The sequence below is a fragment of the Schistocerca gregaria genome, chromosome 1 (genome assembly GCF_023897955.1).
Source record: "Schistocerca gregaria isolate iqSchGreg1 chromosome 1, iqSchGreg1.2, whole genome shotgun sequence".
NCBI lineage: Eukaryota > Metazoa > Arthropoda > Insecta > Orthoptera > Acrididae > Schistocerca > Schistocerca gregaria.
Genome location: NC_064920.1, coordinates 967,890,703 through 967,915,652, shown reverse-complemented (window position 1 = coordinate 967,915,652; position 24,950 = coordinate 967,890,703). Strand labels below are relative to the sequence as shown.

Below are 24,950 nucleotides of genomic sequence, written 5' to 3'. Positions count from 1 at the left end.
TCCGGACGGGACAGGAAAATTGACCGCTGGCCCAACAGGTAGGCATCCTGTGCTGGCTCAGAGTTATCATCAGCACTGTGTAGCATCTCGTACCTGTTGCTAAGACATAGGGAGCCAGCCGTATGGCCTTCTCCCTCTTTCACCGCCCAGTGACACGTGAACGCACCACTGTCTGCCACCCACTCTGGAGTGAGGACAGACTGGTCAGATGTTCCGTATTAGAAGCCGCAGACGTCCGGGTCCCCAGGGGATTCCAGTGGCACCAAAGATGTCGCTGGTCTCTTCACTGGTGCCCCAATGTCACTGCAGCTTTGAGCATTGGCCAGAAGCTTGTTGATGGTAGCCAACACAGCTTCCAGCTGTTTACGGACAGCAGCCAACTCTCCTTGTATTGACTCACAACAAGCACAGTTCCGAGCCATATTTTACTATGTATAAAATGGATATAAGGTCTCAAATGGCGCTACTGAGTTTAAAGTGTATACAAATTATACTAAAGGAGAATAAAGTAACACTCAAAGTTGCTGTCCAGATGTCTCACTGTACTCTGAGACAGCAAGCTATTAAACAGAAATATACTTCTCTACTGAAGTTGATGTATTTACAGATACCTGTTGTTAGAAATCCTGTTTGCCAAAAAGTTACTGCACAAGATAAATATTCAAACTAGAATGCACTGATCTAACTGTGTGCTGTCTACTAGCACAGAATTAAAACTTAGTGGCATAACCGAGTTTCTGGCGATGGGGAAATTTACACTAGGAAGCCGCCCTAAAAAGATGTTCACAAGACTTACGCAAAAACAAAAACTATGATTAATTTTCTAGCCACTAGTCTACACAGTAAAATACACATGTACAGTTCACTTCTTTGCAGAAGCATATGAATAAATAAAACAAAGACTAAATTAATTTACAGTTTATCAGATAAGCACTGCTGCTTCTCTGCTGCGCATCCTCTCAGCTTGGCTGCTGCTGCTACCCTGTACCATTTAAAACTTGAAAATGTAGAGGGAGGAGGGATGATGTAGGTATGTTCTGTACTTTCGACCACACACTGTGAGGTGGCATGTGAAATATAATTGTTTATGTTGTGTAGACACTTATTCATGAGCCACGACTCATCGTCAGCTGACTATTTTGTATTCCTGGAAGAAAGGAATTTGATGATATATGACCTTAGAGGCTGTAGCTTGGTAGGATGTTTTTAAGTGCATTGTGGAACAGCAGATGTCAAGAAACAAGACAATAAATTCGGTGTGCGGGAAACTGAACATCAAACATCAGGTCAGAGTGTCACACCAAAACCTGTTCTCAAGCAAAATGCAGTTTATAAACAGACGGTTATATAACTTATTGCACCTAAATAGGTAGAATACCCATTATTATTTGATTACACTATTTCTGATCAAACACTAAAAACATCCACAACCATTAAATATTTATAAGTGTGAATCAAGAGTACTTTTAAAGTGGAATCACCAGGTTTTGCATCAACTCGAGTGTGATTGTTGAGAAAAGCTACTATGGATCAGCATTTGCCATGAACATAGTATGGTGCTGCTCATCATCTCATGAGTTTGGAATGCTTCAGATGTGACAGGTGTTTGAATTTGTATTACCAGTCATATTCATATAGTGAATAATGTCATGATTCCATAAGAGTGATAACTACCAGCTCAAGGAGTAATCTGTTTCTACAGGACCACTCTTCAGTTCACCTATCGGTGAAGGTGCAGGGTGACTGTAAGAACAGAGCGGAATTGTTGCAACAACCATATGCTCTAGAATAAACATTAAACTCTCACATTTCAGTGGAGTTTGCACTGAAATAATCCTTTCGTGGCTAGTTAAAACTGTGAATTGTATTGGTGTTTGCAGCTGAATATTCCATTTTGTAGGCAAGCATGCCTTATGAATGGACTCAAAGCATCAGCATGCTGTGTTAAGAAGTCTTTCACGTAAGCAACCAGGTGTTCATGGGTTTGAAACTTCTGCTAGATTAAAACTGTGTATGGACTGGGACTTGAACCAGGACTTCACTTTCCGCCAGAAATGCTCTACCCTAATGTGGCAGGGCCTTCAAGATACAGACCTCAGGCAATATAATGAGACTTATTCTTAGGGTTCAGAGAATCCGCCCCCAAAAAGGATGGAAATAATGTATTACTTCTCCCAAATATCTATTGGGTAATGGTCAGAATTGTAAAACTAACAGAATCTTGCCTAATGCTGAAATATGCATCTCGTTATTCTCCTGTAGTATTCATACATGAAGTAAATATGAAGATTAATGATATTGGTACACTATGTACTTCCTGTGAGACAGCATATGCTTACTTGCAGTGTGCATATGTACATGTAAAGTCCCTTGCCTCAACTAACATTATTGCGCAGGCAAAAACTATTTATTAAAAACAAATCTATATACTGTTATTATTTGTGACCTTCTGTGCTGTTTACTTCTACCCACTTTCCTTACACTTGAGCTATAAATTTGCAACATAATTTAGTCCCATTACCATCTTGGATGTATGATTTACCAAATATTTTAATTACATGTTAAAGAGGACTATGAAGGAGACATTTGCATAAATGAATTTATGTTATCACCAGTGTAACCAGATGTGGCATCAATTTATGTGGTTTAGTCTATTTTCACCACTTTAAGGAGATGAATTACAGTGATTTGTGTTGACATAGCCAGACATGCTTAAGGAAATCGCTACCATGTATCCCTGGGGAACTGTCATACTAATTTTCCTTGTGAGAACAGACATTGTTCAAAGCATGAGAAGCTATTCCAGTATCCAGTAAGGGCATTAATAACAATGCTGTTGAGCACTTCAAAATAATAATCGTCATCATCATCATCATCATCATCATCCAGTGATTCAGTAGTGTAGTAGTGCCAGATCTGTTGGCAGTGCTCTCTGCAGTTGTAAGTCATATAATGGTGGGAGTAAACACCTCCTCCAAATAAAACACCATCAGTAATGAGAAGTAAATATGCCACAAAGTTCACGGCACATAGAAAGAACTGTGTAAATGAGAGGATAATCTTTTTGAGATTGGTTTTAGTTACATAAGATTTTGAAGGCTAGCTTCCTATTTGATTGAATGATGTAATGTTGTGAGAGATTTGAAATGTAATTAAAGATTCACTCATTTTGCTGTAACGTGAAAGTCTACTGCATGCAATCTTCCTTTTGTTAAAATCATTAAATTCATTGTTTTGGGATAAATATGATGATTTGAAGTTACCAAAAGGTATGTCCCACTTAGTGTCCACTTTCATAAATAGTTTTGATACTTTATGGAATCATGAAACATATAACAGTAATGGAAATTCTTGAATGGAGCAATACGTAGAATAAGGAAAAGGCAACCATTCTCCTGTAGTGGATGGATGAGTAGAGCACAGAAACATTTAACAGAAAACAGTATTCACCCTAGCTTTCAAACACTAGCTCATATTCTACATAAAGTACACCCACTCACACACACCAACACAAACACAAAAACATACGCTCCTGTGGCTTCTCGATTTTTCTGAACGTTTCCCAAAGAGTAAATAGAGGTTCTAACTGGGTTGTTGTCACCATGCTTGATATAATTATTCATGGATACAGTTTATTGCTGATCACTTCTTGCTGATATAAACAATACTAATCTGTCATGTTTCTCATATACAGAAAATGTAAAGAACTTAATCATATACCTCTGCGATGTGAAGAAGTTGAAAAACCAGAAGAAGTGAAGATGAGAACTTACATAGAAGATAGAATGACAGAGGCTTTGATAAGGTAAGGAAATTAACATTCAAAATAATTTTATGAATTTTGTTTGATTTGTTGAGTGTTCTATAACTAAGTCTGAGATTAGAACTATAGATTTTATTTAGTGATTGAGATGCTGAAATAGTGGGGCATTTGAGAATCCAGGATACTGATTCTACATTGGAGAACAGCATACACAACAGCTTACTGTGTTGTAAATATGTGCAACATTCCCTCACTTTTGAGAAAGAAAGTACTCTATGAACAAGAAAGCGGCAATAATATACAATGTGCAGCGAATGATGTGAGTCATGTAGTAAGATGCATAAAATATGTACACATGTGCTGCATTGAGGAATGAGTGCCGTATGTAAATATGGCCTTGTGAAGTTCAGAGCATTCAGCATTCACCGTTGAGGTGTATTTAAAAAATAAAGAGTCTTCCATCACAGTTCAGTGACTCTTTCATTGCCATTTTAGTTGGAATAACATGATCAAGTCCCGGATAACTGGATGACTGTACAGAGGATGTAGCAATTCAGGACATCTACAGCTGTATACCTACTCTGCAAGCCACCACACGGTATGTGGCAGAGGGTATGCTGTGCCACTACTAGTTGTTTCGTTTCCTGTTCCACTCACAGATAACAGCGAGGAAAAAATGACATTCTATATGCTCCCATATTAGCCCTAATTTGTCTCATCTTATCTTAATGATCCCTGTGCATAATGTATGTTGGTGGCATTAGGATTGTTCTGCAGTCAGCTTCAAATGCCGGGTCTCTAAAATTTCTCAGTATTGTTCTTCGAAATGAACGTCTTCTTCCTTCCAAGGATTCCCACATGAGTTCCTGAAGCGTATCTGTAACACTTGCATGGTGATCGAACCTACCTGCACAAGGCACATAATGCGCATTTGGATTTCGTTCTTTAATGCGTGCCTGCAAACCAGTGTAGGTTCCTGACATATAGCTTGCATTGTCATATGACTGGCTTCTACAGTCAGCAATATCAATGGAATTTACAGACAGGACTTTTAGCATGGCCTCAGCTAAGTTTTTGGAGTTGTGTCCTGGGTTTGGTAAAAACAGAAGGAAACGTTGAATAGGTTCACCATTCTCGCCCACATATTTTAATATGAAAGCTAATTGATCAATATGTGAAATGTCCACAGTAGAATCTACTATTATAGAGAAATATTTGGCCTATTTTTTATTTCACTTACAATAATTTGGAGTAGGTATTAAAACCACGGAGAAGAAATAATAACTTTGAGGTTCGCCGATGACATTGTAATTCTGTCAGAGACAGCAAAGGACTTGGAAGAGCAGTTGAATGGAATGAACAATGTCTTGAAAGGAGGATATAAGATAAACATCAAAAAAAGCAAAACGAGGATAATAGGATGTAGTCGAATTAAGTCAGGTGATGCTGAGGAATTAGATTAGGAAATGAGACACCTAAAGTAGTAAAGGAGTTTTGCTATTTGGGGAGCAAAATAACTGATGATGGTCATAGTAGAGAGGATATAAAATGTAGACTGGCAATGGCAAGGAGAGCGTTTCTGAAGAAGAGAAATTTGTTAACATCGAGTATAAATTTAAGTGTCAGGAAGTCGTTTCTGAAAGTATTTGTATGGAGTGTCGCCATGTATGGAAGTGAAACACGGATGGTAAATATTTTGGATAAGAAGAGAATAGAAACTTTTGAAATGTGGTGCTACAGAAGAATGCTGAAGGTTAGAAGGGTATATCATGTAACTAATGAGGAGGTACTGAATAGAACTGGGGAGAAGAGGAGTTTGTGGCACAACTAGACTAGAAGTAGGGATTGGTTGGTAGGACACGTTCTGAGGCATCAAGGGATCACCAATTTGGTATTGGAGGGCAGCGTGGAGGGTAAAAATCGTAGAGGGAGATCAAGAGATAAATACACTAAGCAGATTCAGAAGGATGTAGGTTGCAGTAGGTACTGGGAGATGAAGAAGCTTGCACAGGGTTGAGTAGCATGGAGAGCTGCTTCAAACCAGTCTCAGGACTGAAGACCACAATGGAACAACAACAACAACATGATAATTCTTTTTATTCATTCAGAAAGAAACTCTATTATTTCATCACAGATTGTTGAAGAAAGATAACTTATATGTCCCTTCCCCGGATTTTCATATCATTCAGTGTGCTCTGCGAGAAAGGGATGAAACTCGAGCTATAAGTTCAAGAGACATCATAAATTTACCATTATGTAATGAATGAATCTTTCAACATGTCCACGTAGGGTACATCGACAACTTGTTAACTTCTTCACTACTGCAAACACCCTTTTCAACACACTGCACCAGTACATTTTTTCCATCTCTACATATGACTCGAAATGGTTATCTATTGTTCCAAGTGACTTTTTTCTTGTCAAGAGAGATAACTCAGAATTTTTGCGTTCAAGTGAATTCTCATGATGAGACAAAATTTTGGGTATAATTTTCCAATCTGCAATACCATTAGTAGCAATCGCGGCCTTACCTCTGAACAATTTATATGGTGCACAAAAAACAGCACCGGTGTTACAGGAGTATACTACAAAATCATGCAAAGTTGATTCACCATTTAAAAGATTACGGTAAATACACTTTTGTTCAAGTAACTGGTTTCATTGCCTATTGATCTTTTTGAATTAGAAAAATCACCGTTACAATTTTGATTAATGCCACATTGTAAGAGGATGTCTATTCTTGATTCATTGACACACCATTCTGCTGGATCATCACTAACAAGGTTATTTCTTTTGGTAGTATCCGATGTGGCGGTTTTTCATGAAAGTCGAAATCAGGAACAATTTGCCTTTCTTCATTTTTAACTTTAGTTTCCACTGTATTTACGGCTTTTATGGCAGCTGCATTGTCAGAAATATCATCCATACTACTTTAACACGAAGTCAAAGCAGCAACATTTTTTGTGAAAAATTTATCTACTCTGCGTAGCATTTTTAGAACATTGGCGTCTCGTTCTCGCCTTTCCTTCGATAATTTCCGAAATGCCTCCCCACTTTATTTTTCACATTTGCTTTTTTCACTATTACTCATATTAAGGTACTTACAAAATTGTCAACCAACAGTCAAAATAAAGAAAGAAAACTGTAAAAGGAAAGAAAGAAAGACTGTATCCAGTTCCAATCGTACTACACCGCACATGAGCACAAAGCTTTTTAATTTAAACATGGAGCAATGATCTGACCAACTCAGATTACTCAACGTAGCTGTGTGATGAAACAATGACAATGCAGAATAATTTAATTTCATTGTTGCCTGTGTCTCTCTGTTGTCAGTGAACAGTAGACACACCTGGTGGCTGGAATTCGTTGACACTGTCTCTCTAATTTATAAAGCAAATAATTTGCAGTGAGGTTTGCTGGATCGACTCTTATTCCACTTATTCTTATAACATTTTTAGTGGATTCTGTGCACAGAGAAGACAGATTACTGAGTTTAAGTAGTCTCGTGATTCTTCAAGTTTTTGCGGTGTATTGAATGTTCAATGAGATTTTGGGATTGCAGACGGATCATGTTGACTTCTTGTCACGATATTTCGGCTGGCAAGAAGTCAACATGATCCAGCTGCAATCCCGAAATCACATCAAACGTAAGAAGTCTTGTCAACAGTTGATGTGGTGTGTTTGTCATTTGTGTGAACACTGCTATTATGTCTACATGCAAATGCACCTTTTGTTCCAACATAAAATAAAAATAAGCTTTCCGCAAAGAAAAAAAAGGTGAGTTAAGAAGTTTAATATAAAATTTGCAATGCCACATACTACTTGCACAGAGTGGGAACTTTGATATCATGCAGACTGCAGCACAATAAGTGAGACAAACAAAAGTTGTTGGTTTCTTCTTCTTTCTTCGCCAAAAAAAAGTAAATAATAAATAAATAATAAAATTTTTAAACTATTTTGAAGTGTATTTCACACATTATTAGATAGTCTGTTTATTTTCTTTTCTTATAAACGAGTTTAAAAAAGTAAAACATGCCCAGTATCAATGTGTTTTGTTAAATGAGTGCCATTAAATCAAAGCTCAGATATTGAAGACCATAGAGCTTCCACATTAATTACTGTAATGGAGGGTTGACATGATACTTCCCATAATTTCTACGGGAAATTTTGGTTTTACATACTGAGGCCCACACGTTACAGTATTTAAGAAACTGCCAATTAGTATATCACAGCATTTGAGGGGTCCCGGTATTTTCACAGGGGAAATATGGTAGGGTTAGGTAGAAGCAGACAACATTCTCCCAATAATAGTTTCAAACATTGTATTGTAGATCGTCATCCTGACAGCTTACTTCAAAATATTTTGAACAATCATGGAGTTGATACCAGACAGAAACCCAATGTTAAATATCCATTCAATCACCAAGTAAACTATGTATATTTCCAAGCTTGTATTGCCGAATTTCATTCTTAAGGCTTGTTTAAACTAGCAATTTGTTTAATAACATTAAATTTTTTTGTCGTTTGTAAATGCAGCTATTGTAAAACGTAAATGAGTACAGAGCAAAAAATGCCGCCCCCCTTAAGGCGCCGCTCCTAGGCCCATGCCTTGTGGGCCTATACGTAAATCCGCTACTGCTATATCAGTGACAGATTAATCTGATTCACCAACATGGACCAGCTTCGATGACAGATTGGTTAGATTAAGTGCAATTACTCATTTCTTGTAGAAGCATGTGAAGTGTCAGTATGTGCAGATCACTAGACTCCATGCAAAGCTATTACAGGACAAGAAAAGTGGTTGTCATTTTAAGTACAGACAGCAACAGAAAGTGCATCAGAAGGATTAAGTGAAAAAGGACAAACAGATTTTGAAGACTATAGGATCCTGATATTCAAAAAAAGATGCCCCTGACTTGTTGTTCAGCCAATTGAAGGAGAATCGTGGTGCAAGATGAAACGATGAAAATAAGCTGTTTGCTCTAAATTTATTATATCACAGCACTCAGGCATACAGGTTTTGCCAGAATGTTTTATCCTTTCATCAGCGCGTACGTGACAGAGGTATGTGGAAAGCATGCAAATAAAATGTGGGATAAGTGACAATATATTCCATGATTTAAAGCAGAAGGTGCAGTATTTCTCCATTACTGATAAACTAGTGAATATGTAATTGGATGAAATGTCTTTAATGGCAAATTTAACAAATACCCACTATTTGTCAGTTGGTTGCCTCACGTAGAATAACATAAAGATGAAGGTCGTACTTGTGGTAACAGGTGACAATGACTAAAACAGAGTAATTGTATGGAACGACAAATGGGGCGTTGATCCCTTTTGCACATAGAGGTTCATGTCTGTGCATCTTATGTGTGAATCTGTGTGTTTATATTCTTCTGATATCAACGTGGTAAGCAACAGTTCTATCCAATGCCACAATTGTTTCTTCACGAATGTGTTGTGGTTAGTCACTGGATTCATGAATTTTAGACCTCATGGCATAATTTTAGAATCATTTTTAGAACCATCTCTGTCTTCTGATATTACACTGACTGTTGGGGTAAAAAAAAAAAAATAATTCAAATATTTCGTAAATCACATAGAAAAGATACTTACAATGCATCTGACACTCTCCTTTATCGCCACTTGGAGTGCTAGTGTAGCTCCAACTGTAAAAAGGTAACAACTTTTACAGCAGTGAGTTTTGTGACTCTTAAGTGGGTATTAGATGATGATCTGCCGCAAACGGTACTGGTGTAGTGCGACGGCCATCTAGCAGTAGAATGGGTGAAACTACGAAAATTAGCAGACACATTATCTACGCACCAGAATAGAGAGCAGTTCTAAACTACTGTCAGTCTGCGAATGTGCACTAAGTAGTGATAACTCGTGCAAGCGCAGAAGGGGGTATCGCAAGTAGTTGGGCAACAAAGATGTCACCCCACCCAGCACTGTTTCCAAAGTTATTCAAGATGGCGGCGATACACATGACAACGTCACAATGACATTGAGGGGGAAGTTCAAATTTTGGCGGAAGATAGGTCAATTGGGCTACCTGCACTAACCTAACCCCCTCCCCTCTCTCCCTCCCTCCCCTCCTCCAGAAAATGGCCGGAAGATCAAATTCCAGCAGGACACTGCAACACACCGTAGCTACCTTCACTAACCTAAGAAAATTGTGGGAAAATAGGTCCACGGGCTGCCTCCACTAATCTAGTCATCCGACTGCCACCTATTCCTAGGAATTGTCGGGAAAAAGACTCAGCCTATGCTGGATGGGAAGGACATAAGTCTTCATTTTGCACGCAGTCTTTATTTAAACAATTTGAGGCAGTAGTTCCATTCGGTGTGTTCACCAAGAGGCCCGGAATCCAGCGACCTGTTACACAGTACTGCCACCAGAGGGTGCTATCGTCCCATTGCAGTTGGTAGGGGGGGGGGGGGGGGGGGGGAATGGTGGAAAAGGACTCAGCCTCTACAGGGCTACTGGAGAGAGGAGGGAGTGTACTTTATTTTGTAGCCATTTATTTAGTGACAGATTTCACGTAGTTTATTTATTATTCTATTACAAAACACGTGCTCTGACATCTTGGGGTCACAATACACAGTGTGGCGATACCTGTAAGACACCGCTAGCCCACGCCTCTCGAGGTGTGCGTTTAAACCCCATTTAAATGACGCGCCAAGCGCGCGCCCAGCGGCTGTACGATTAATTAAATAATCGGCGTGCTAATCACAGTTGAAATCTCTGGTCCAGAGGGACGTGAAGAGGCTGTGGTCCAGAGAAAGAGTAGAGTCAGTCGAGTCTTGGGCATTCTTAAGAGTCAGTCGAGCTAGAAAGTGTCTTGTGAAACGATCATTCTGTGGATAATATTAGTGTGATGATTTCTTTTATATGTGTTGTGTTGTCTTCTTTGATGGAGGGGGGGGAAAAAAAAAAAAAAAAAAAAAAAGGTAAAATAAATTTTTTTGATGTCCATCAATAAGTTCATTCCAGTAAAAATAGAACCACTTCCCTTCACCTTTATTCACCCTTTTTTCTTTCTTTCCTTTCAACAAAACAAAAAATTACCACCCACCCCCCCCCCCCCCTTTTTTAAATTCCGGACATCACAACAGCTTACAGACGTGCAAACTCCTCGTAAATTACCGAAATAATGCAGTACACTGATGTACAGACACGCAAAAGAACTCGTAAATTGTCAAAATAATGCATGTATAATGCTCTGCAAATATGTTTGCTAATTGTAAATTACCAAAATAATAAAGTACACAGCATACTCGTAAATCACCAAAATAACACAGTTCACTGATGTGCGGGCACGCTCACTAATTATAAACTTTCAAAATAATGCATGCAATTTATTTAGGGACAGATTTCATGTAGTTTATTTATTACACTGATACTAAACACTCACCCTATCATGCTTGAGGTCACAGTAAATAGTCTACAGACCTGTAAATTACTCATAAATCACCAAAATAGTGCATTACACTGATGTGAAGACATGCAGTCTTTTCATAAATAGTCAAAATAATGCATGTAAAAGGCTCTGCAAACACGCTTGCTAATTGTCAACTGTTGTAATCATGTAATGGGTTGCCTGCGCACCTGTTCACTAAATAATGCAACAGACACGAAAACAACTAATAAATTGTCAAATGATAATGCATGTGTAATGCTATGCAAACATGCTCACAATGCTTAAACCTCATTGAACGTAAAAAATGCTCTCGAACTATCGTCAACCTTGACATATCAGCGAACTGCCCTCTACAGACCTCCAAGGCACGCATGCCGGGCAGTGCGCTCACACTGGTCCCATATGTGAGACGCTTCTGGGCCGCAAGTGCATTTACAATTGCTGGCACGATACCTCTCTACCTGTCGATGCTGATGTCACAGGTCGCATTACAGGAATCTGTTCTAATGCTTCCCAGAATAGCACAGGCTGCATTGTTGTTAGCGATCCTAACAGGAGATGCAAGCTGCATCTAGCCATGCACAGATGTTTCCCCGCCCAGCCAAATGGCAGCGTAGCAACTTACCATTGGTGGCGCATCTAAAAGGTTCTCAGTGTTATATGGATGTCACATGGCTATGTAAATAAGAGCCAAGTTGACCTCTCAGAAATTGTAAAGTGTTGCAGAAATAGTTAACAGGTCCTTTTGTAGGTGCTTACATGATGTCTCGGCATTTTACGTGGAAATTCTTGTCCTAACAAAACCTGTTTACGAAAATAGCCCAGAATAACGCCAAATGCATTCCTCCTGATGTTCATAATGTAGCACCCCATCCATCACGTGTTACCCTTCCTGGAAATCGTTAAGTCCTGCTTTCAACAAACATTTCTGAACCACAAACGTTCTCACCACTATGTAGAGGCTCCTATGTTCTGGCACAAAGGACGTCTTGTGAATGAATGGAGCTTTATGATAGGCTCTTACTGCACTGTCCACCTTTTTTTTCTTTCTGCTGAGGTGACTTTCAGCGGCAAAACTATTTTGTAGAGATCGCCATATTGCACTGACACTTAAACTCTGCAAACTTGCCTACAGATCGTCAAATACGGAAAGACACTCACTCAGTTACACCGCTCTGTCGCTGCAGATTAAATCTTGAATATTAGATTGGGAAGCTGATCTCCAACCCTACAATATATCACCACGTACCATTCGATGTAGTCAACATATAATTCGTATCCTGTACCATATAAAATCGCCACTTTTGGACTATGCATATAGCTATCGACTGCCAGACACTTGTACATACACCGTGAAGACAGACAGCATAAGCACATACCTACATATATCATATACCTACATATATCAAGGTATACTCCTCGCTGCACTAGTTATTTCTCGCAAGGTCGGGCAGTCTTCCACTCCTGACGTGTGACTAGAGCGCCCTCAGCAGACCTCTCAGAACATGTGTTCAAAGTTGGAGATGACTCCCCTCGGCACAAAGGCAATACAGTTTTGGCCTCGAGCTGCTTGCTTGCTTGCTTTTCATACCCATCTCCAGACTCTGGGATTACATATGTAATGACACATGGTCTGCCAGAATATCGTGCCATTTTCGCAAGACACTCATACATATACTGCAAAGACTGTTGTACAAAGGCTGGGTCAGTTCCCTCGACACAAAGGCGTCACTGTTTCTGGACCCGACCTCCTTGCTTGCTTGCTTTCTACACCAATCTCCAGACTCTGAGATTACAAGAACACATGTAATTTCACATGGTTTGTCAGAATATTATACCATTTACGCAATACTTATCGATATCAAGCACACAGCAACATCGCTTGCATAGCAGTAGTATCGCTTGCACAGTATAATTCCGAAGATACAGACGAAATTATTTCTCTAGAAACCTGAAACTATAGCAAGGAGGAACATGCTGTAAACCACTGACTAACTAGAAGCTTACCCTGCCTGCAAATAGAGGTGGAGCGTGCTGTAAACCACTGAGTAACTAGAAACTTACCCGCCTGACTTAACTAAGTCAGCTACATTCGTGCATCCCAACAAGCCTCTCCATTCGGCAGCTCCTAACATTAGCTGGAGACATGAATCATTCCCACCCCAGGTCACCGCTGCTGCACGGTAAGCACACATAGAATTATCCTGGGAAACCAGTCACATATATATTTTATCACTGTACTTACAATTAATAAAAGAAATTATTCAGATGGTGAAGGGAGACGAAAATTTAATAGTCATGAGTGACTGGAATTCGAGTGTAGGAAAAGGGAGAGAAGGAAACGTAGTAGGTGAATATGGATTGGGGCTAAGAAATGAAAGAGGATGCCGCCTGGTAGAATTTTGCACAGAGCACAACTTAATCATAGCTAACACTTGGTTTAAGAATCATGAAAGAAGGTTGTATACATGAAAGAAGCCTGGAGATACTAAAAGGTATCAGGTAGATTATATAATGGTAAGACAGAGATTTAGGAACCAGGTTTTAAATTGTAAGACATTTTCAGGGGCAGATGTGGACTCTGACCACAATCTATTGGTTATGACCTGTAGATTAAAACTGAAGAAACTGCAAAAATGTGGGAATTAAAGGAGGTGGAACCTGGATAAACTGAAACAACCAGAGGTTGTACAGAGTTTCAGGGAGAGCATAAGGGACCAATTGACAGGAATGGGGGAAAGAAATACAGTAGAAGAAGAATGGGTAGCTTTGAGGGATGAAGTAGTGAAGGCAGCAGAGGATCAAGTAGGTAAAAAGATGAGGGCTAGTAGAAATCCTTGGGTAACACAAGGAATATTGAATTTAATTGATGAAAGGAGAAAATATAAAAATGCATTAAATGAAGATGGCAAAAAGGAATACAAACGTCTCAAAAATGAGATCAACAGGAAGTGCAAAATGGCTAAGCAGGGATGGCTAGATGACAAATGTAAGGATGTAGAGGCTTATCTCACTAGAGGAAAGATAGATACTGCCTACAGGAAAATTAAAGAGACATTTGGAGATAAGAGAACCACTTGTATGAACATCAAGAGTTCAGATGAAACCCAGTTCTAAGCAAAGAAGGGAAAGCAGAAAGGTGGAAGGAGTATATAGAGGGTCTATACAAGGGCGATTTACTTGAGGACAATATTATGGAAATGGAAGAGGATGTAGATAAAGATGAAATAGGAGATATGATATTGCGTGAAGAGTTTGACAGAGCACTGAAAGACCTGAGTCGAAACATGCCCCCCGGAGCAGACAACATTCCATTGGAACTACTGACGGCCTTGGAAGAGCCAGTCCTGACAAAACTCTACCAGCTGGTGAGCAAGATGTATGAGACACGCGAAAAACCCTCAGACTTCAAGAAGAATATAATAATTCCAATCCCAAAGAAAGCAGGTGTTGTCAGATGTGAAAATTACCGATAAATCAATTTAATAAGCCACAGCTGCAAAATACTAACACGAATTCCTTACAGACGAATGGAAAAACTAGTAGAAGCCGACCTTGGGGAAGATCAGTTTGGATTCCGTAGAAACACTGGAACACGTGAGGCAATACTGACCCTACGACGTATCTTAGAAGAAAGATTAAGGAAAGGCAAACCTACATTTCTAGCATTTGTAGACTTAGATAAAGCTTTTGAAAATGTTGACTGGAATACTCTCTTTCAAATTCTAAAGGTGGCAGGGGTAAAATACAGGGAGCGAAAGGCTATTTACTATTTGTACAGAAAGCAGATGGCAGTTATAAGAGTCGAGGGGTATCAAAGGGAAGTAGGGGTTGGGAAGGGGGTGAGACAGGGCTGTAGCCTCTCCCCAATGTTATTCAATCTGTATGTTGAGCAAGCAGTTAAGGAAACAAAAGAAAAATTCGGAGTAGGCATTATAATCCATGGAGAAGAAATAAAAACTTTGAGGTTCGCCGATGACATTGTAATTCTGTCAGAGACAGCAAAGGACTTGGAAGAGCAGTTGAATGGAATGGACAATGTCTTGAAAGGAGGATATAAGATGAACATCAACAAAACCAAAACGAGGATAATGGAATGTAGTCGAATTAAGTCGGGTGATGCTGAGGGAATTAGATTAGGAAATGAGACACTTAAAGTAGTAAAGGAGTTTTGCTATTTGGGGAGCAAAATAACTGATGATGGTCGAAGTAGAGTGGATATAAAATGTAGACTGGCAATGGCAAGGAAAGCGTTTCTGAAGAAGAGAAATTTGTTAACATCGAGTACAGATTTAAGTGTCAGGAAGTCATTTCTGAAAGTATTTGTATGGAGTGTAGCCATGTATGGAAGTGAAACATGGACGATAAATAGTTTGGACAAGAAGAGAATAGAAGCTTTCGAAATGTGATGCTACAGAAGAATGCTGAAGACTAGATGGGTAGATCACATAACTAATGAGGAAGTATTGAATAGGATTGGGGAGAAGAGAAGTTTGTGGCACAACTTGACCAGAAGAAGGGATCGGTTGGTAGGATATGTTCTGAGGCATCAAGGGATCACCAATTTGGTATTGGAGGACAGTGTGGAGGGTAAAAATCGTAGAGGAAGACCAAGAGATGAATACACTAAGCAGATTCAGAAGGATGTAGGTTGCAGTAGGTACTGGGAGATGAAGAAGCTTGCACAGGATAGAGTAGCATGGAGAGGTGCACCAAACCAGTCTCAGGACTGAAGTCTACAACAACATGCATTTTAGTATGGTTCACAAAATTCCAATGCTGTTGGAGTAATGTCTGATGTGTTTTTTTGCGACTTAATGTAAGATCTTTTACACGTACAAACATACGGGCTTCCTGCGTCATAGTAGCTGCACAAGCGCAGTGACTCCTTTTACCAGGCGCTCTGTAGCAACTGCTGAAACCAACCTGTTTGTAACAGGTTGTGGGAAAATGTTGCAAACAGTTGTTTGAAAAGCATTGCTTTCAAAGCAAATTTCCCTTTATGCAGGATGAACTATGTGTGAGAATGGACGAAGAATTTCTTAAATTACAGAGCATTTGACTCTCATTTAAAAATCAACTCTTTGAGGACAACAATGTAGAAGAATTTCGACCCCAGAAAATCAGACATTTATGTCATTTTTGAAAATTTTAATCTTCGAGACCAATATTATATGTGAAAGCTTTGCTTTTTTTTTGTAAAAACACTACGTAAATAAATTTAAACCATTAGCTTTCTCTGTTTGTGTGTTCGCGCTACTGAACAGTGATATTGCAATTGGTTGACTACATCACGTGTCCTGCGCTCTGAATATCCGCCGTCATCGGCTGGCGAGATCACGTGTCATGAGCTACGACTGGCTTACAAAAGCACATCACAAACTCGACTACAATGCTTCGAAAAGTAACATGAGGTGTTTGGTGGAACTATACTTTCATAATACAAAAATATACAGCATACATGTTGCTGCACATTAAAAATATTTTTTCCCCCTGAGTTTTGTTTTCTGAAGTGCCGGTAAATTCTACGCCTGTGTATAAAACAATAACTAATCAGAGGACTGATAAGTTTTACAGTTCCTAGGAAAATTATACTGTCACTTAACACGGAAAAAGTATTTTCACCCGGGGAAAGTGTATTTTTAACCGGGAAATCCAAGAAAAAACCGGAATTTTTTTTCCTTGTTCACGTATACACCCTGATGATGGAGCTGCAGATGGATGGAGTTCTAAGCATTTTACGTAAATCAACTAAGCTATCAATTTTAAAGTATTGTTCTAGTATCTGGGATCACTACCAGGAGGGTATTGGTAAGAGAGAACATAAAGATACACACTCCTAAGGCTACATGGTTCTACACTTAAAACAGACTATAATGTTAGATCACTTGAGTTTCCGACTTAACATTTGTGTGAAATGCAGCGCTGTTATTATTCCAATGTAAGAAATTTTCAGCGCATGACATACAGCCTTCTTGCATATTTCTCTATAATAAACTATGGTAACAAACTGTAAAATGAAATAAATTACTTCCTTAAAATATTGGCTTTGTGTGATACATGCACAATTTAATTTTCCAGAGATGTATTGCGTACACTATTTACATCCTGTCACGATTCAGAAATTATACTATTTCCTCATCAGTCCTATATGAAATGATCGTTAGTAACAGAGAATACCCCTTACATGGATACAGATAAACGCATAGTAGCAGCGTCCGACGTGAAATTACTCATGCCACCACTAACTCTGCAAACAGCATAACTGTCAAGCAGATGTAGAGTGTCTCACAAACACCTATCGCTACCTTAGAATCATCTTAGCTATGAAGCTGAAGTCTCGATTTCGCACCCAAGGTGTGACAGGAGGATGGAGTACATCGCATAAATCTTCGTTCATTTAGAGGAATGGGTGAAAAGTGGATGATCAAGTTTCATCACACATGAGATGAAAGTCCTCTGATGACCGAGAGGTTTGCCGTTAGCTATTGCAAGTAGACAGTGCTCTAAATAACATACAGAACACATGGTTGTATACGAATCAAATGCAGGCTATGTCAAGGTATAATCAGAGACAGGCTATGTCAAGCAACTGATGCATCCTGACAGAACAGCGGAAAAAATGGTGAAATGACCTGCAACATCATCTCCTTCTCTATAATGCATCATCAGTCTGACATTAAATCGTACCTTGTTACCATCTCAATCGATCACCCCGTCCACTCTCTGTTATCCTTTAATGCAGATGCATGTAAGTTTAGAGGCAGATGGTTCTCCATCTTCATGAAAAGCATCAAATATTGTAGTCAACTCGCGTGTATCACAATTACCTCAGTGGACATACAGTGGAATGCTACCTTCACAGAAAAAAAAAAGGTTACTGATTCCCCGTTTCCCTTCGCTAACATGTCGACATTTTCTTGGATTCCTCTGGCTTCGCATACTTGTTCCCATGTACAAATTCTTCTGCGCCAACCAGAAGACGTGCAAGTACTTCCTTAATTTTCCTGCATTTTTGTGTATATTCCCTCAATTTATATGTATTTTCCCGTCATTTTTCGCAATTATATCAATTTTATGTCAGTTCTACCCATGCGATTATGACATAATCTCTCATTCCATGCTCTAAAATTGCTTGTAAATGTAGGACAGCTGCCAACACCTAGCTCAGGAGCGCTATTTTTCTGATCAGGTGGCATAGTATAGCACTGTAGCTGATTGCATCCAGTCCCCTCCACATTTGCGGAGTGTTTGCTCTGTTTTCTGTATGTCTGCATATATGTATGTGTAGCAGATGGCTCCCAGGACCCGCAGTAGACCCGAGTTAGCATTCGAGTGTCGATCCACTGCACATTATATCCGGAGCGATGGTGGTATGCGGATCCACAATATGCCACACCTGGGATAGGGTTTGAAGGTTTATCCATCATACACAATGTATGGAGTGATGTTTGGATGCAGATCCATAATACCAGTATACCTCACCCGAGTTAGTGTTTAAGTGTGGATCTGCTGCGCACTGTATATTCAGACCAATGTTCAGAGATTCAGGCCGATGTTCAGAGGCGGATCCACCACACGTCACATCTGGGATAGGGCTCACAGGTGGACCAATAATGTCCAAACACGTGCTCTATATTCGAAGTTGGGTCCACCAGTGGGAGGACTGGATCCTGGGACCCATCCGCTTTAATCCCCTTTTTCATGATGCACGTAAACTATACACCTATGCACCAGTGCCCCAAGTGTGTATATCTGTAACTGCAGGCTGGTTCACATAGAGCTATTACACCATCCACGTGGGATATGCCTGGCGAACATGTGCAGTAGATGACGCATGAAATGCAGACAGAACTGTCTGATCTCTTGTAAAGTCATTTGTTCTACTGCGTGGAACATGAGGGGGGGGGGGGGGACCATGTGACATATTGGAATGTCATTCATTCAAATTATTTGACTCAAGAGTTAGTTTTATATTACTTAACTTGATTTCACAGGTATACATATTTATACAACATTTTGCACATGGAGGATCCACTTGTTTGTGGAACTATTGCCCTGGTAGTGACACTGTTGAGTTTGACCCTGGCTGAAACAAAGGGACAAAGAACTGATCTGCACAAATTTCGGAGCTTTGTGAGGATGGACATGACCAAGTTCGAGAAGCTACTGTCTATGATGGAAGATAGAATTAGCAAGTGCGACACAGTCATGAGAGAGGCTGTCTCACATTCTCGAAAGTATGAATTAAGTCTTAGGTTTGTACGTGTTGTGATCATACTGCTGGCCGGTATCATACCGCTTCAGCCAGGAACCGCGCGACCCCTACAGTCGCAGGTTCGGATCCTGCCTCGGGCATGGATGTGTGTGATGTCCTTAGGTTACTTAGGTTTAAGTAGTTCTAAGTTCTAGGGGACTGATGACCTCAGATATTAAGTTCCATAGTGCTCAGAGCCATTTTTGTGATCACACCAGTCTAGATCACGAATAAAATACCAGTAAATGTGCTGTTATGTTGCAGGCTGGTTGTAACATTACGTTTCCTGGCTACTGAGGAATCATTTAAGAGTCTGGAATATAGCATACACGAAAAGTTTTGGCATCAAAAGTGAGTTTAAATTGATAAGCATTCTTGGTACGTGTCCGGGCTTGTTTTGACACATCCGTGGCTAGATAAGAGCGAACTTGACAGACAAGTTTGCTCTTTTAGGAGGTCCATAACAAGTTTTAGAAAGTTTCACTGCCTATTTGAAGAAAGTTGATGCAATCGTCTGGTTCTGAGAGTAATATATCATTTGGCAGACTTTCATGAGTAAATTTCTCATTTTAAGCCATTGCCTTAGCCAGAGACATGTTTTCTTCTTCTTCGAACATAGTGCCGAAGGCAGTGGCAGAACTGCTTTTTCTGCTTTGTATCCGTTCCCTCTACAGTCAAAGTATTCATAAACATTAACAGTATCTGCTTAAGGTGAGGTTAAACCAAGTAACACTGTTTGAACTTGTACGGTCTTGCTCGGCTAATCTGTGGCTCGATGAGAGCAATTTTGTCAGACACGTTTGGGGACCTGTAGATGTATCAGCAGTAGCAACAGGTAGCCAGATGCCACCTGGACAAATTCTTCTGGTGCATCCAAGCTGCCAGATTCATGCATGCACTTAGCGGTCTGTGTTGTAGTGGGCAGGGGGGTTAGTCTACATGTAAGCCGTGTTTAAGCCATCTTTATTGCAGAGGAATAATACATACATGAAATGAAATTGGTACATAGGTGTACCTTACCAGTATTCCCACCACAGTGGGAATTTACATTGGGCAACATGCCTCAGATGTATATATTACATAACAAAGACAGATAAACATAAACATAACAAATTTACAAAATAAGAGAAGAACAGGAAAGTGGAACAAGACGTTATTGCTCCTGTGACAGACCCCAGGAGTCAGGGAGAGAGAAGACGGCACTCTACCCAACGCCAGCCTTGGGCATTGGGTGCTGTGCCATCATACGCTCAAAAGTCCTGAGTGATGCACACACCTTGGATGAGGTGATGGAAAACTCCTGCACCATGAAGCCCAGCTTCAGGAGGTCGCAGGTTCCATCAAGACATCAAAGCCCCTTTGCTCGAGTCATGCTCAAGGTACTTCATAACAGCATCATGAAGTTTCATGTGGGACTGGTGCGTTTGTCCGCAAGCGTGAATTACATGGTTGGCAATCTTGACGGCTCTCCAGCCCATGTGACATTGGTTGTCAGCCATGCACTGGCGACTGCGCCACGCCATGGAGGGCAAGGCATTGACGCAGTCACAGATGGCATTGACGATGTCATGCTGAGAGAGGAGACTACTGGTGTCGGCAACCCTCTGGTGCTTCCCTGCGATAGCGGCAGACTTAGGGATGACCACGTTGTCGAAGGCAACGTGTAGGCGGGCCACTCACGTGTCCCCGACCTGCTCTGATATCGTGAGCAGATTATGTTCCCACGAAAAGTTCCACTCAAGCACCACGACCTCGCGCTGCACCTCACACAGGCCCACATCATCCACAGCTGGCACCATCTTCTGCAGCATCAGGAGTCAGGCCTGCTGTAGGGTAGGGTCCATCCATCAGGCTGATGGAATGCCAGGGCCCCCATGGGCTACAGGAAAGTGGAAATAGCCCAAGGGAGTGACCGACGGGTGGCAGAACCATTTCCTAATGGCTGCTTGCACTGCGGAGTCTGAGTGATGATGTCCAACTGCTCCTGAAGATGGCGGCGAGGATGGAACAAGTATTGACCAGAATAGGAGAACTGCAGTCCCAGGTAGTGGAAGGTCTCACCCACGTGTAGGACCGGCATGGTGACATTGCCGGCTGTGAAGGCGATGGAGTCATTCACCTTCACCGTCTACTTGTGGCCGGTGGCCGCTAAGGTGACGGTGAAACACTTTTGCACGTTGATATGCAGTCCCAGATGTGCGATGGCTGCCATAGCTGTGTTGATGAGTGACTGCAGGTCCCTCTTTGTCGACGCGAACAGCAGGACAACATTACTGAAGGCCGCACCATTGACTCTGAGACCTAAAATGTGGGCTTCTATGTGGGAAGGCAAGGTGTTGACAATTATATCTTTGCCATGTTGAAAAGGAGGGGAGAGAGAGAGAGAGAGAATCCCCTTGACAGCTGCACGACCACACTCACGCCGCCGCCATCACTCGTTATCACCGTCGTGCTGCCCCAGAAGCAACTTTTCACATACTCAGCAAATTCACTCAGGAGGCTATGCACTTTTAGCAGGGAGCATAGGGCAACTAGGTCTAGTGAGTAGAACGCCTTAGACATGTCGAGAGATGCAATCAAGGCAGAACGGCACGAGAGCCTGGCCCAAGTTGAACATATTTTCCAACATCCTATCGCAAGGGATGAAGGTCTGCTGACCTTCACCCACAGCACACAGACACATCAGGCACGAGGTCAGAACCTTATGGAAGGTCCTCACAAGCACCGAGTATACGGTGAGGGGACAAAAGTCAGTGGGGGTACTGGTGCAGCCGTTTTGGTCAGTAAGTTGGTCTGGAAGTAGGGAGGTGAGGAGGAGGTGCTCGCACAAGGAGGAGGATAGTTCATGATCTTCACCACCACATTGCGTGGCAGGCGAGGCAGCTTGGCAGGAGTTAGGCCATCCGGGCCCAGCACAGAGCTCCTGGGTGGCAGGGAAGCAACGACTTCTTCTGCTGTGACTGGTCTCTACAGGCACTCAAAGTCTACAGGCTGTGAGAGCGACAGCAGGCGATCACTGATGGCTCCAGTGGTGGATGGCGGCTGCTGTTGAATGAGGTCGGCCCAGAAGTTGTGCAGACCAGGGATATCAGGTGGCACCTGCAGCAGGGTGCCATCCAGGAGACTCCACACATAATGCGTGCGGGACAGCTGGAAGGCCTCCTGGGTATGTGTGAGCTCCCACCGGTGCTGCTTCCACCAGCACTGAGGCGGTTGCTGCTGCTTAGGTAGCAGGCGCGGCGTGGACCTGTGAAGCTCCTCCTCCTTGGAGCAGACAGCGGCAAGGCCATCCGGGAGCATGCCCAAGATGGTGGCGGACCGTGTCGCCAGCCCCAAACTGCTGACACAGTCTGGAGCTGAGAAGTGCTGTGCAGATGCATGAAACCTTGCGAGGTGCTTCCAGATGGCCACATCGACACTGGCATCTGGAGGCGGTGTCCCCAGTCATGTCATGCTGTCCCCTCTGCTGTCAGGCAGCGACAACCTCCTTGTCCCTCTCCTGCAGGATGGCCATAAAACTCCTGCACACACTGGTGGTGTACAGGCTTGCGTCTCTGTTCCTTGATGGCGTCAAGTGTCCTGTTGGAAAAACATGGAGGAGCTCCTGGTTGGTGAAGAAGAACCGCCAGTCCCTTCCATGGAAGAGCGAGCAAGAGGGCCTCCTCCTAGGTCCACCTCACAAATTTGCTGTCCGTGTTGATGACCATGCTGGTTGCCACCTGGTGTTGTCAGCGGTGGTGGACTCCCAAGCCAGACTTGGTGGTGAAGGTGCGGGCGCATTCAGGGCATTTGTGTGTTGCGTCTCGTACAGGACCCTCAGCAGGGAGGGTTGGCTGGGTAGGCGCTGGGGTAGCAGGGTTGGCTCCTCCAGCGAGAGGGCCAATTCTCCTCTTTTCTGTTTGACTGCCCCTGAATAGAAAGGGTATAATGTAAGGGTGGGGCTGGTAACCTCCCCAAGCCCCCAGTGCAGTCTCCCATTCGGCGAAATCAGCGGGCCCACATGAAGGGGGGAAGATGGCAGGTAAGGAGAGGCTAAGGGGGCTAGGCCCATGTATTGCATATCACTCACCCTGTAACTACAACTCAAGGAAGGAACCTCACAGCAGTGGCCAGGCCACAGCAGGACTAGGCTACAGAAAGCAAAGTCCAAACATAGACAAATCACCACGTTTCGACTACCTTAAGAGTGTCACATTTTGCTGGTTCCCCTTCATTTACACTCCTCATTTCAAAAGAAAACAAAACGGATTTCTGTGGGTAGGAGCTATTTAGTGAATTAAAATACATTTACAAAATTACGTAAGGTGAACATATGTTATTAGTTTCAGTTTTCTGATTTTGTTTCCATGTTTTTGGCAGTCAAGCATTAATCATCTTACAGAACAATGCAGTTATTTTTGTTGCTTTGATAAATTAATGTGGTTTTTATTAATCTTTTCCCCAGAGGCAGTCAATTTATTAGAAACGAAGTGTTTCATTCCACACTATTGGCTGTTCACTTAATTTCAAGCGTACATTTTCATCTTCTTGCATGTCTGGCATTATGCCATAATAAAGAACCAAACATGAGATAATACAGTACCGGTGCTCCAAGAAAATATGCATCCAGGAAACCTCACTGAAAGGCTTAATATCAGGTTGGGGCCTACTTCATTATGAATCTGGACATACGAACGTGCACTTAAGCTGAATTATGCATTTTAGAATAGTTTACAAAATTCTGATACTCTTTGAGTATCCTATTTCTTTTATGATGTCATGTAAGGTCTCTTAATACTCATACAGACATCCTACATCATCGTAGCTGCCCATGCGCAATAATGCCTGCTTTCTGGTGCTTTCTGGCAACTGTTGAAATGAAGCTGTTTCTAACAGGCTGCAAGAAAATATTGCGAGTAGTGCTTTGAAAAGCGTTAGTTTCAAAGTAAATTTCCTTTTGCGATAGAGGAATTAGTTATGTCTGTGAATGTCCAATGAATTTCTTAAATCACAGAGCATTCTCATTTAAAACTTAACACATTGGGGAGTGGCCACTTGAAGAATTTCGAGGCCAGAAGACCAAACATTAATGTCATTATTTCAGATTTTACTGTCACATTTGTGTGATACATCTTAAAGTGTAACACATGCAAAAGACAATATTGTATGTGAAAACTTAACTTTTCTTGTTGTTTATTAGTTTTCAAGACCAATATTATATACGAAAGCTTAACTTTACTTGTAGCTACACTATGTACACATGTACTGGGAAATCTGGAATCCCCCCCCCCTCTTTGTCGGCGTATACACTCTGCTTTAATTATCCCCAGTGTTTTGGATAAAACCGTTGCATAATGTTTCAATAACTGTGTGAGTTTTTGCTGTTGTTTATCATTGAATAACTCGATTCAGTGACCTTTGTACCAATATTTTTTTAGTATGGAGTCGACCTCACTTCTACCATTTGTACTTATATATGGGTAGTTTTCCCGAGTATAGTCAATGGCTATGTGCAATAGTTGGGGTT

The 24,950-nt window shown here is 41.4% G+C and overlaps 1 protein-coding gene across 1 annotated transcript in view; it reads left to right on the top strand.

Moving 5' to 3' along the window:
- Positions 1-24,950, top strand: part of LOC126282429 (uncharacterized) — a 183,904-nt gene that overhangs the window by 131,584 nt on the left and 27,370 nt on the right. Inside the window, exon 7 of the mRNA XM_049982118.1 lies at positions 3,695-3,805. Coding sequence (XP_049838075.1) covers positions 3,695-3,805 — 111 coding nt within the window. The remainder of the gene's footprint in view (positions 1-3,694; positions 3,806-24,950) is intronic.